This window comes from Nematolebias whitei, chromosome 6 (assembly GCF_014905685.2).
Source record: "Nematolebias whitei isolate Nwh7 chromosome 6, NemWhi1, whole genome shotgun sequence".
NCBI lineage: Eukaryota > Metazoa > Chordata > Actinopteri > Cyprinodontiformes > Rivulidae > Nematolebias > Nematolebias whitei.
The window spans coordinates 17,522,181-17,535,029 of NC_056503.1; the positions used below are offsets into that span (position 1 = coordinate 17,522,181).

Below are 12,849 nucleotides of genomic sequence, written 5' to 3' on the forward strand. Positions count from 1 at the left end.
ATGCCCAAAGACATCCAGCTGGCCCGTCGCATCCGTGGAGAGCGTGCTTAAAATGTTTTTTGATTTATAAGCTGTCTTCTGGTTTCCCTTCTTCTATACTTAGTAGTTCGGTTTGAGGTTCTAGATACATATAAATATATAAATCAAATGATTGTGATAAGCGTAAATGTGTAATTATGTATTCTATGGTGCTACTAGTAGCAGATTTTCCATCGCAGTATCTTCATGTGTGTTTCAAAGTTTGAATCAGTCACACTCGTACGTTTTACCTTGTTACCTCGATGGGTAAGGTGTTTTGTAGAGGGGTGAACTGTGTATGATCAGAAACAGGCATGGGTGTTAGGGTAACGTTTTCATCTTAAGAACACATTGATATGACGAATTTGATTTTCTTTCTTTAAAAATAGAAATCTGTTGTAAAAGTACAGATTTTTTTTTACAATAATGGTGTATTTCTACTGTTACTGTTCTATGTATCAAAACAGAAAAGCTGGTTGTCAGCTGGAGACGCCCTGCATGGTTAGACGGCATAGATGTAGCAGTGTTAAGCATGTTGTAATTCACAGCCATGGTGTTATGTCCAGGTAATTTTATTTTTTTCCTCTCTCAGGTGGATATAACCTTTTTTTTTTTCTACTGTGTTTATGATTTTATGTTTTTCGGACATTTTTAAAAGCAGAATATTTGTACTTTTGACCTCACGTTCAGGCATAATAAAGTTTCTTGTGGATTAAAGAACTGTGTGAGCAAAGGAGGAAAAGTCAAGTCACTGAACACACATTTTCAATAAATACAATCTTTTGTACCGTAATTTAAAGTTTTATATCACACGGGTCAACATGAAGCATTCAGCTTTTTAAAGACAAGCAGGTGTATCAAAAATATTTTTAACAGTAATTGTTTATAAAAATGTTTCACATAATTATAAATCCAAACAACAGTTTGTGTAATAAAATTGCATACGAATTCTAGATTATTTACAAATAACACAATTTTGACCTTTAATATATATATATTAGGTTCTGAGTTGCGGAGCTTAAAACTTGTTGCGTAAATGTTATTTCCTCCCTCTGAGCAGCCGCAGCTCGCGTATGAATTCACTTAATTTTATTAAACTGAAGCAGCGACTGGTTAAATCTACAGTAAAGTGTAGCGGGACGCAGCCGCCGCGTGGCACTCCTCTGTCGGCTGTGATGTGAGCCGTGGTGCGTTCACGGACACATGATTGACGCGGCGGCCATTTTCCCGCTGGACGCTGCTCTCCTTCATTGTGGGAAACGAACAAAAACAGAGCAGCGAAACGTAGCTGACGACTTCTTCTCAGTCGAACCCTCGGTAAGCCCCTTAAACGTGCCTTTGAGTGTCTGTAAATAAACTTTTCATTTTCTCAACTGTTATTTTTACAATCTCGTGCTGTTTTTGCTGTGATAAAGCTGTCATTTAGTCGCGTGGGTTATTACACGGTAGTCGAAGCGGAGGTGAAACGCAGCCTTCTCTCCGCAGCTGCTCGGAGAAGCGAAAATACACTTTCAAATTATTCGCCGGTTTAGATCAGATAAACGACGCTGCTACGGACCACTGGGCTCCTATAACTTATTTTAAATGTCTTCTGTGTTGTTGTTTAAGTTTCCGATACGCTGGTACAGCGGTTTTCCGTGAAATTGAAGTTGTTTATGCGCTACTCGTTCGCCGTTCTGCCCTCGGTCTTTATCCCGCTTGCGCATCAAACCGCCGCCATCATCAGAGCGAGGTGGGCGGACCGAGCAATAGAGGAAAGCTGCCATAGATCCCGCCCCTTTCGTAGATTCTGCATGTTGATTGGCTCACACATTATTATTTTTAGACGGGTCTTGCCTAATAGCCAATAGTATCGCAATTTCTTTTTGATTGACGTTTTTTGTGTTGATGTTATCAGCAGTGTTTATTTACACAAACATTAACGTAATGTAAGTCGCTGTTTATAACTTGATGGAAACTAAATGTATTTTAGACGGTAAAATATTATTAATGAAGTACCATTCGTCTACATCAATAATTAACGTAAATCTAGTACTTTTGCGTTGGAAAACAACAATATTTACATTATTATTGCCACAAAAGTTAATAATTTATTTCTGTATTTCGAGTTTGCAGGATAGCTAGAGCAAGACATCAGCTGACATCTGCAAACAAGTTTGACTTTGACAACATTCATAATCATGCTAACTGGATGCTCACTCAATGACTTTTTTCAAAATATTACATTTAACAAATTAATATATATATATATTATAAGTTTATCTTCTTGAACATTTGAAACCAAGAAGTGCAGCAGGTGGGAAGGAAGTGTGTTTGGGCTTTACATAGATTTGCAGAGGTGTTTGTATGTTTCATAAGGAAGTAAAACAATTACTTTTTTTTTGTTTTATTATCATCTTTTTTCATGTTTTATGGCTATAGCCCTAGAAAAAAAGTGGAATTGTAAAAGCTTGTTACGATATAAAAAATGATGTGAAACCTAAGCTGCTAAATTAATTTAATTCTTAACGTCATGTTTCTCAGTTGATCTACAACAGCCATGGCCCGTACTAAGCAGACAGCTCGTAAGTCAACTGGAGGCAAAGCTCCACGTAAGCAGCTGGCTACCAAGGCCGCTCGTAAAAGTGCCCCGTCCACTGGAGGGGTCAAGAAGCCCCATCGCTACAGGTGACACAGGGACAACCAGCTCCCAGACTCATATCTAACCTGCCTTTTGTGTTGACAAATCCAGTTCTGCATTTCCAGTATATTTTTAAAGTGTTTTCTTATGTAAAGGCCCGGCACCGTGGCTCTGCGTGAGATCCGTCGTTATCAGAAGTCCACTGAGCTTCTGATTCGCAAGCTGCCCTTCCAGCGTCTGGTGAGAGAGATCGCCCAGGACTTCAAGACCGACCTGCGTTTCCAGAGCGCAGCCATCGGGGCTCTGCAGGTCAGTGCCATGCAGGATGGTTTACTCTGACCCCGAGTCCAAGACCACCAGTTGCTCCCAGACCCTTTAGAGAGGCGCTCGTCTGAAATACAGAAGTTATTAATAGACGGCCCCCATTTCCGTAATTTGGGGAAATCAGAATTCGGCCGATACTTGCATGAGAAATCGATTTGACCGATTTTTTGTTTTAACAACTGTCTGAACTTCATTTATGTTTCAGAGCACTACCTCGTGGCTAGTTAAAGCAAGTTTGTATTGTTAACAGGTTGTATTGGAACAGGTCCAGATGACGTGATTTAGCCATTTTTGTTAATTCAGCACAGTTTTTCTGTGTCGGTATCGGATCGGTATCGAGCGTTGCTAAACAGTTGGTATCGGATTGGAAGTGGAAAAAGTGGATCGTTGCATCCCTTCTTTTAACACTGGTCTTTGAGTACTGCAGTTCTGTTTTACATGTTCTTTTATTAAAACGTCATAGCTAAAACGACGAGTCGGTCATTTTGTCTGAACTAACAGCTGATTCTTGTGTGTCCCCCCCCCCCCCCCCCTGCAGGAGGCCAGCGAGGCCTACCTGGTGGGTCTATTTGAGGACACCAACCTGTGCGCTATCCACGCCAAGCGTGTCACCATCATGCCCAAAGACATCCAGCTGGCCCGTCGCATCCGTGGAGAGCGTGCATAATCCATTTTCCCTCCGCTTCACCTTCTGCTCTTCCTTCACTATTCTACCTGTCCGTCCCCTCACAGCCCCCCCCCCCCCATGTTTAGTAGCATGTAGAAGAAAGCTGATTCTATTCTAATGAAAGTGTGTAGTTGTGTTTCCTTAGTGCTCATACAGCAGACTCTTAGGATGCAGTCTCTCTTTCTGTGCGTGTCCCGACTCTGTGGTGACAGATCCTCCTCAGGGAGTGGATGTTTGACATGTGCTCCAACAGCAGTAGAAGAGGGTGGGTATTTTTCTGCTGGGGGGGTGTTCTCTGCAGCAGGGTGCTAGAAGAACTCGCCCACTCCTCTGCTGCTTCGTACCATCTGCCAGCCTTTGCTCAGAGAAGAGCAGAACCGTGAGTGTCGGCTCTGATCACCTCAGTCAATGAAACTCGGCACATCAGCATCTTTGCTCGTCGTATCGATCATTTTGTTTGTATCATGTTAGATTTTTTTAAACGAGTCTCATGTTGTTTCTTACCTCAGACTGTTAGTGGCTGACAGACACGGAGGGATGAATCCGCTTAAAACAGAACAAAATGGCAGGTTTAACTTCATCTTTTCTACTGGAATGTGCCGCTGACTCGTCCTGATACCAAAGTTTGATCCTGTCTCCCGGCGCTCGTTTCCCAACACGCCCAATGGTTCCACCTTACCGTTGTCGTGTTGTTCAAATTGGCGTCGTGTAAATTTTTTAAAAGCCAAAGCAGCATGGTGTCGGACATTTTTAGTAGCCGTGGCTCTTTGTTTTTTTTTAAAAAATGAGACCTTTTTTTTTATAGAAAAGGTTTGTAATACTCGCTTGAATCTAAAGTTCTCAGTCTAAAAAAAACGTTTTCTACATTTTAATTGAATTATGAAATGTGTTAAATCAGTGTGACACAATAATGATGTTTTTTTTTATAACCCCTCCTGCTTCTGTCTGGTCCGTCTGAAACAGCTGATCTGTTCTCCGTTTCTCAGGTTGAATTCTTACCTGTTACACTTTTCATTTCCAGCTCAATCCTCTTTTTTTAAACTTTTTTTTCTTTTTTGAAATGTTGAATAAAATGTTTCAGTTAAAACAATGTTTGTAATCTCCGGATTTGTCATATAAGGTGGTAATAAATGGATGTTACACACACGCGTCTGAACTTTTACTCTCAGCCTTCTTTTCTTGCTTTTCGTGTTTTTAAGCATCCTTCAAAGGCGGCCACAGTATCGTATATTCTTAACATCTGTAAACGTTCTCTTTTCTCCAACAACTTCTGATCTGCTCAAGACAAGTTAACTAAACTTCATTCACGTTTAAAGGATGCACAAGAGCGTGTCGTCGATCCTTATTGCTCCGAGGTCAATGGTTAAGGTCTTGTCGGGGCCGTTGCTACAAACTGCTGTACAGTATAATTGTTGACGAGCATAAAATGTTGCACATGCGGTGTATTCTTATTAAATTAGCAAAAATCACAGGTAAAATTGTGAAACAGACCTAATAAAGTATTGTTTGTTTCTTTGGGTAAATTGACAGTATGTTGGTTTTAGGACCAACGTTTAGCCAACTTCAGTAAATCTTTTTTTTTTTTTTTTTTTTTTTTTTTTTAGCCTTTATTTATCCAGGTTAGTCTCATTGAGCCACGAGAACTCATTTTCAAGAGAGACCTGTTTTTTTAGGGAGCACATGGTGGGGGTTAAGGGCCTTGCTCATGGGCCCAGAGTGGGGCGAATGAGGGTGGGGGCAAGTGTGTGTGTTTCACCTACCCCACCCACAATTTTGATGTTGTCGGGGCCGGGGCGTGAACCGGCGATCTTCGGATCACAAGCCCACCTCTCTAACCTCTGCGCCACCACTCCCCACAATTTTATTAGTCCTTAAGTGTTGTGATCAAAACAATTCATGTTAAAAAAAGTGCTAAAATAAACTTAGACTTGAAGCTCTTTATAAAGTAATCACAGATGTATTTGTTAGACAGTTTCTCAGGCTTTAGCATTCTCTAAGCTTTATAACTAGATGTTAGGAGTTTATTTAATGATGTCAAACTGCTGATAAAAACGTGAGAAACTCATCTTGATTACAGCAGGGGTGTTACAATCGTTCACAGAAGGGGGCCAAAATTAAAAACTTGGTTCAAACCAAGGGCCAGTATCAGTCAATGCATTACCTCAAGTCGATATCTGACGTCTTGGTTGCAGGTTCCTCAGCAAGAGTTTGATCGTTCATTCAAGATCAAAGACTGCAGGAATATTCTGTTTTTTATTACTTTGGACTTGGCCAACTGTGATAAGAAGTCTGCACTACATAAAGCATGCTCAGTTTTTAATCAAAAGTTTAATCGATACAAGTATTTTTTATTTAAATTTTGTCTTTGGGGGCCAGAGAAGATGTTTGCAAAGGCCAGGTTTGACTCTCAGCCCTTGGATTTGACACATGTTTTAAAGTTTGGAATCAAAGCGATTTTATGGAAGAACCATTTGTCCCACCATATTTTAATATTAAAGCTTTTAAATGTAAAAAAAAAAATGCAATAAAACTACCATTTGTTGTTGTTTGCTTCTATCACTAGGTGGCAGTAAAGCTCAGGTAAATATTAAACCTCTCAGACTCCTTGCTGACTGTTCAAGTTCAAGAATCTTTATTATCCCCAAGGTGCAACTTGTTTCAGTCAGTAGGCAAACAAAACGTCCATATTAGACAAGACAAGGAGACATTAAAATAACAGTACATGAAATCATCATTGTTCATTGAGAAGCCTGATCACTGCAGGCATGAATGAGTGTTTCAGTTTGTTTGTTCTACATCTGGGCAGCAGGTTCCTGCGTCTAGATGGAAGCAACCTGAACTCACCATGGAGTGGTGATCAGGATCTGCCAGAATCAGCCTGACCTTGTTCACTGACCTCACCTTGTGTAGGTCAGTGAGGTTCTGTAGAGCTGTACCAGCAGTTTTGCTGCACATCCTGACAGTCCCCGAGAGTTTGTTCCTGTTCTTACATGTTAACAATCCAAACCAACAGATGAAGGTGAAAGTTAAAGAGACTCAATAAAACATTCTCATAAAAGTCGAATCAACATTAAAACCACAGAGCTTCCAATAAAAATACATCTTCTGGTGGACCTTCTTACAAAGTGAGTTCACATGGGGGTCAAAGGTCAGTTTGTCATCAAGAACAGTTTCCAGATATTTATATTGATGCACCACCTCAACAGCTTCACTGTTAATGACCACAGGAGCTGCAGCTGAAGAGCTGATCTAATCTGTAGGTTTTTTTTACTTTATGGTCTGTATGTTAAATTTATAAATAATGAATATTTACCAAACTGTCATGCATTACAGTAAAAGCCCAGAAACCAAGGGTTGGACTTCATTTATATTTAGGCAGAGAGTGGTCAATATATTAACAGAATCTGTCAAACCTTTGATTCCTGAAATATTGTTGGCTCTTACTTTAAAAGGGTTCCAGTGCATAAACAATAACTAAAGTTTTAATCTTCACCTGTTCTTCGTCTGTTTCCGTCACAAGCTCTGATTAGCTTCTCCGGCAGGTCTGGAAAAACAAAAAGTTAATTAAAACATGGCTCAGTGGGAAACACTCTGATTTCTGGTTACAATGCATTTTATGACATGGGCAAATTTCAAAGTTCCAACATGCACAACAAGGAGGTTTTGGTGGAACCAGTGAAACCAACACAGTGCTCGTTGGAGCTCAGACTTCACAACAGAAGCAAATTTCAAAGTTTAAACTGGTCACTGAAATTTAGGCTGGACTAGTATCGTAATATCTTTTTGACACAAGATTTTACCACAATCTGTTCAACTCATATTTTAATGATCTTGTATTTAACTCTTTTAGGTTGTCCGTTTCTTTTAGTTTTTATAAATCTGACACTTCTTTTACCGTTTGTGCATCAAATCAAAGACATTTTTCTTTTTAGTGTGTTTTTCCTCATAGGGCTCACAGTTTTCCATCAAATCCACCCAGAGTGTAAACTCCACACACAAAACTCTCCTTGAATTAAAGCTCAGAATTTTCTCTTTGAAACAAGAAGTGGAGACTTTAATTTGTTATACCTCCAACTTAAATTACTGCAGACAAGTTTTTATTTACCTTACAGTTCGCCTGCTGCCTGACTGTCCTATATAGAGTGATGTCAGGGAGTGAGATGGTTACGTGGTTACTATGGTGACACCAAAGAGCCAGTTTATTAAAAGTCCACATTTTGTCAGTTTAGGTTTAAAGAAAAAAGTAAGTCCCATTGATGTTCATATTTCAGGAAACACCCTTTAAAATCACTTCAGGAGAGCTCTGGTCGATTAAAGATTGTGTACATGTTTTTTTTACGTCACCATCTTACACTTCTACTGGAATAAAGTTTTAAATTAAATCAAAATTGAACAGAAACACCGTCGCTCTCTGGATTGACATTCCCCTCATCAGTGTTTTATTCCATTTGTCTACTTCCTTGATTAAAAGAGATAAATCCACAGCCTCAGCATATTCATGTCAATAAAATAAACACACACACACACACACTGTGGCCTGAGCTTCATTTATTACAGTGAAACACACACTCAGACAAACAAGCATCTAATCAAACACCAACCTTTAATCTGTCACAGTGACTGTTGTTGACCTCCAGGGTTAGAAATGCTGAGACCAAAAAACACAGACAAGTAAACAATTTTATTTTGTAGGGAACAAGAAGTGGAAAGTCACAACGCCTGCGGGAAAGAACGGAGCAGAGGTTCATAATGTTTACAGGGTGGAAATCAACAAAAACAGATTAATTTGTATTATTATTTAGGAATGTTTTTTTTTTTCTTCTTCTTCTTCTTTTGCAACATTCCAGGTCAGGTCAGGTGACAAGTATTTGAGCGGTCAGGTAGTTGTTCAGGTGATTCACAGACAGGATCATTTGGAGGACATTCCAAAAACGTAGCTCCTAAGACAAAGGCAGGACACTCAGAGAATGGAATATACCAGGAAGCTGGTCGTGAAACGTTACAGAGGGACGCTAACGGTCCAACGAACAAAAGTGATTCAGCTCAGCCTTAAGTAGTGATGTTAATCAGCCCAGATCATCCAGTTGTGCTGCAGCTGCATAAATCAGGAAAACCTGAAACAGAAGAAGAAGAACCTGTAACAGATTAGAAATCTGACATAATCCTGTTGTTTTGATCAGACGTCACATCGGTTCAGGCTATATTACACCCACAAACAACCCACAGAGGTGTCTGATCCACAACACGACTGGTTCAGTGAGACACAATATATTTCATTCATTCGTTGTTAACCCTTATTTTAAGTCCTAGAAACATCTGAAATATGTATTTGTTTATTTTTCACCATTTGTACAAGTTTCATATAACGTGGTTGCAACAATCTCAATTTTAAATTTGGCACAAACATCACTAGTTTGATTTACATTTATTTTTCATGTTATCCGAATCAGAATCAGAATCAGAATCGCCTTTATTGTTATTGCACAGAAGCACAACGAAATTTAATTTCAGTACAGCCCGTTCAAAGAAACTCAAAAGTACAAAATAGAGTAGACGGGTGTCTGAGGCTGCAGCCTCATGAGAGGCGCTGCCTTGTTCGTTAGATAAGGAAAAGGAAACCTGAGGAAAGAGGAGGTAAAAAAATATATATGAACCTCAAACTGTGTCCCTAACAGGAAAAAAGCAACATACAGACAACATAATAATACAGGACAAAGAGCAGAAGCAGGGGAAGGACTGGGAGGAAAAAGTGTCCGCCTTCACCTATAGCGAGAAGGGAAGAAAAAAAACAGAAAAAAATTATATATATATATCCATCCATCCATCCATCCATTTTCTTCCGCTTATCCAGGGTCGGGTCGCGGGGGTAGCAGCTTAAGTAGGGAGGCCCAGACTTCCCTCTCCCCAGCCACTTGGGCCAGCTCCTCCGGGGGAATCCCGAGGCGTTCCCAGGCCAGCCGAGAAACATAGTCCCTCCAGCGTGTCCTGGGTCTTCCTCTAGGTCTCCTCCCGGTGGGACATGTCTGGAACACCTCACCAGGGAGGCGTCCAGGAGGCATCCTAAACAGATGCCTGAGTCACCTCAACTGGCTCCTCTCGATGTGGAGAAGCAGCGGCTCTACTCTGAGTCCCTCCCGGATGATCGAGCTTCTCACCCTATCTTTAAGGGAGAGCCTAGACACCCTGCGGAGAAAACTCATTTCGGCCGGTTGTATCCAAGATCTTGTTCTTTCGGTCACAACCCAAAGCTCATGACCATAGATGAGGGTGGGAACGTAGATCGATCGGTAAATTGAGAGCTTCACCTTTTGACTCAGCTCTCTCTTCACCACGACAGACCTGTACAGTGCTCGCTTCACTGCAGGCGCTGCGCCTATCAGCCTATCAATCTCACGCTCCATTTTTCCCTCATTCGTGAACAAGACCCCAAGATACTTAAACTCCTCAACTTGGGGCAGGACCTCCTCCCTGACACAGAGAGGGCACTCTACCCTTTTCCGGCTCAAGACCATGGCCTCGGATTTGAAGGAACCGATCTTCATCCCGGCCGTGTCGCACTCGGCTGTGAACCGCTCCAGCGAAAGCTGTAGATCACGATCTGATGAAGCCAATAGGACCACATCATCTGCAAAAAGCAGAGACGCAATCCTAAGGCCACAAAAACGGATCCCCTCAACACCTTGGCTGCGCCTAGAAATTCTGTCCATAAAAGTTATGAACAGAATCGGTGACAAAGGGCAACCTTGGCGGAGTCCAACTCTCACTGGGAATGAACCCGACTTACTGCCGGCAATGCGGACCAAGCTCTGACACCAGTCGTACAGGGACCTAACAGCCCGTATCAAAGGGCCTATTACCCCATACTCCCAGAGTACCCCCCACAGGACTCCCTGAGGGATGTGGTCGAACGCCTTCTCCAAGTCCACAAAGCACACGTTGACTGGTTGGGCAAACTCTCATGCACCCTCCAGGACTCTGCTGAGGGTGTAGAGCTGGTCCAGTGTTCCACGACCAGGACAGAAACCGCACTGCTCCTCCTGAATCCGAGGTTCGACTATCCGATGGACCCTCCTCTCCAAAACCCTCGAATAGACCTTATCAGGGAGGCTTAAGAGTGTGATCCCCCTGTAGTTGGAACACACTCTACGGTCCCCCTTTTTGAATAGGGGGACCACCACCCCAGTCTGCCAATCCAGGGGAACTGCCCCCGATGTCCACGCAATATTGCAGAGTCATGTAAGCAAACACAACACCACAACATCCAGAGCCTTAAGGGACTCTAGGCGAATCTCATACAACCCCGGGGCCCTGCCACCGAGGAGCTTTTTAACCACTTCGGTGACCTCAGCACCAGAGATTGGAGAGCCCGACCCAGAGTCCCCAGGCTCCGCTTCCTCAGTGGAAGACATGCCGGTGGGATTGAGAAGGTCTTCAAAGGATTCTGCCCACTGACCCACGACATCCCGAATTGAGGTCAGCAGCACACCACCCCTACTAAAAACAGTGTTAGTGGTGTACTGCTTCCCCCCCCCCGAGATGCCGGATGGTGGACCAGAATCGCCTCAAAGCCATGTGGAAGTCATTTTCCATGCCTCTCCGAACTTTTCCCATGCCAGTTTTTGCCTCAGCGACCACCCGAGCCGCATGTCGCTTGGACTGCCGGTTCCCATCAGCTGCTTCCGGGGTCTCACAGGCCAAAAAGGTCCAATAGGACTCTTTATTCAGCCTGACAGCATCCCTCACCACCGATGTCCACCACCGGGTTTGAGGGTTGCCGCCGTGACAGGCACTGACAACCTTGCGGCCGCAGCTCTGGTAAGCCGCCTTGACGATAGAGGCATGGAACATGGCCCACTCGGACTCAATGTCCCCCACTTCCCCTGGAGCATGTTCGAAGTTCTCCCGGAGGTGGGAGTTAAAGCTCCGTCTCACAGGAGCCTCTGCCAGACGTTCCCAGCAAACCCTCAAAATACGTTTGGGCCTGCCTGGTTTGACCGGCATCCTCCCCCACCATTGAAGCCAACTCACCACCAGGTAGTGATCAGTGGACAGCTCCACCCCTCTCTTCATGCGAGTGTCCAAGACATGTGGCCGCAGATCAGAGGAGACGACAACAAAGTTGATCATCTTAACTGCGGCCTAGGGTGTCCTGGTGCCAAGAGCACATATGGACACCCTTATGCTTGAACATGGTGTTCGTTATGGACAATCCATGACGAGCACAGAAGTCCAACAACAGAACACCACTCGGGTTCAGATCAGGGGGCCCGTTCCTCCCAACCACACCCCTCCAGGTATCACTGTCATTGCCCACGTGAGCATTGAAGTCCCCTAGCAGAACAAGGGAGTCCCCAGGAGGTGCACTTTCCAGTACCCCCTCCAAGGACTCCAGAAAGGGTGGATAATCTGAACTGCCATTTGGTGCATAAGCACAAACGACAGTCAGAACCCGTCCCCCCACACGTAGGCGGAGGGAGGCCACCCTCTCATTCACCGGGGTGAACCCCAACACACAGGCAGCAAGATGCGGGGCAATAAGTATGCCCACTCCTGCTCTGCGCCTCTCACCAGGGGCAACTCCAGAGTGGAAGAGTGTCCAACCCCTCTCAAGGAAACTGTTTCCAGAGCCCGAGCCATGCGTAGAGGTGAGTCCGACTATTTCTAGCCGGAACCTCTCAGCCTCACACACCAGCTCAGGCTCCTTCCCCACCAGTGAGGTGACATTCCACGTCCCAATAGCCAGCTTCTGTAGCCGAGGATCAGACCGCCAGGGTCCCCACCCTTGGCCACCACCCATCCCACATTGCACCTGACCCCTTTGGCCCCTCCCACAGGTGGTGAGCCCATGGGAAGGGGGGACCCATGTCTCCTCTTCGGGCTGTGCCCGGCCAAGCTCCATGAGTAAAAGCCCGGCCACCAGGCGCTTACCCACGTGCCCCACCTCCAGGCCTGGCTCCAGAGTGGGGCCCCGGTGACCCATGTCCGGGCGAAGGAACATCAAGTCCATTTCTTTTTCTCATCATAGGGGAGTTTGGGCTGCACTTTGTCTGGTCCCTCACGTAGGACCTGTCTACCTTGGGTGACCCTTCTAGGGGCGTGAAGCTCCTGACAGCATAGCTCCTAGGATCATTGGGACACTCAAACCCCTCCACCATGGTAAGGTGGCAGCCCAGGGAGGGGATATATATATATATATATACTACTAGTATACTAGTATATA

General features: G+C 43.9%; 1 protein-coding gene across 1 annotated transcript; it reads left to right on the forward strand.

The window, feature by feature from the left end:
- The first annotated feature begins 1,210 nt into the window (after positions 1-1,210).
- LOC119410535 (histone H3.3A) lies at positions 1,211-4,775 on the forward strand. The gene is made up of 4 exons (XM_037677417.1): positions 1,211-1,335; positions 2,542-2,685; positions 2,794-2,947; positions 3,501-4,775. The coding sequence occupies exons 2-4, from the start codon at positions 2,558-2,560 to the stop codon at positions 3,627-3,629; spliced, it is 411 nt and encodes a 136-aa protein (XP_037533345.1). The 5' UTR covers positions 1,211-1,335; positions 2,542-2,557; the 3' UTR covers positions 3,630-4,775.
- Positions 4,776-12,849: the final 8,074 nt, after the last annotated feature.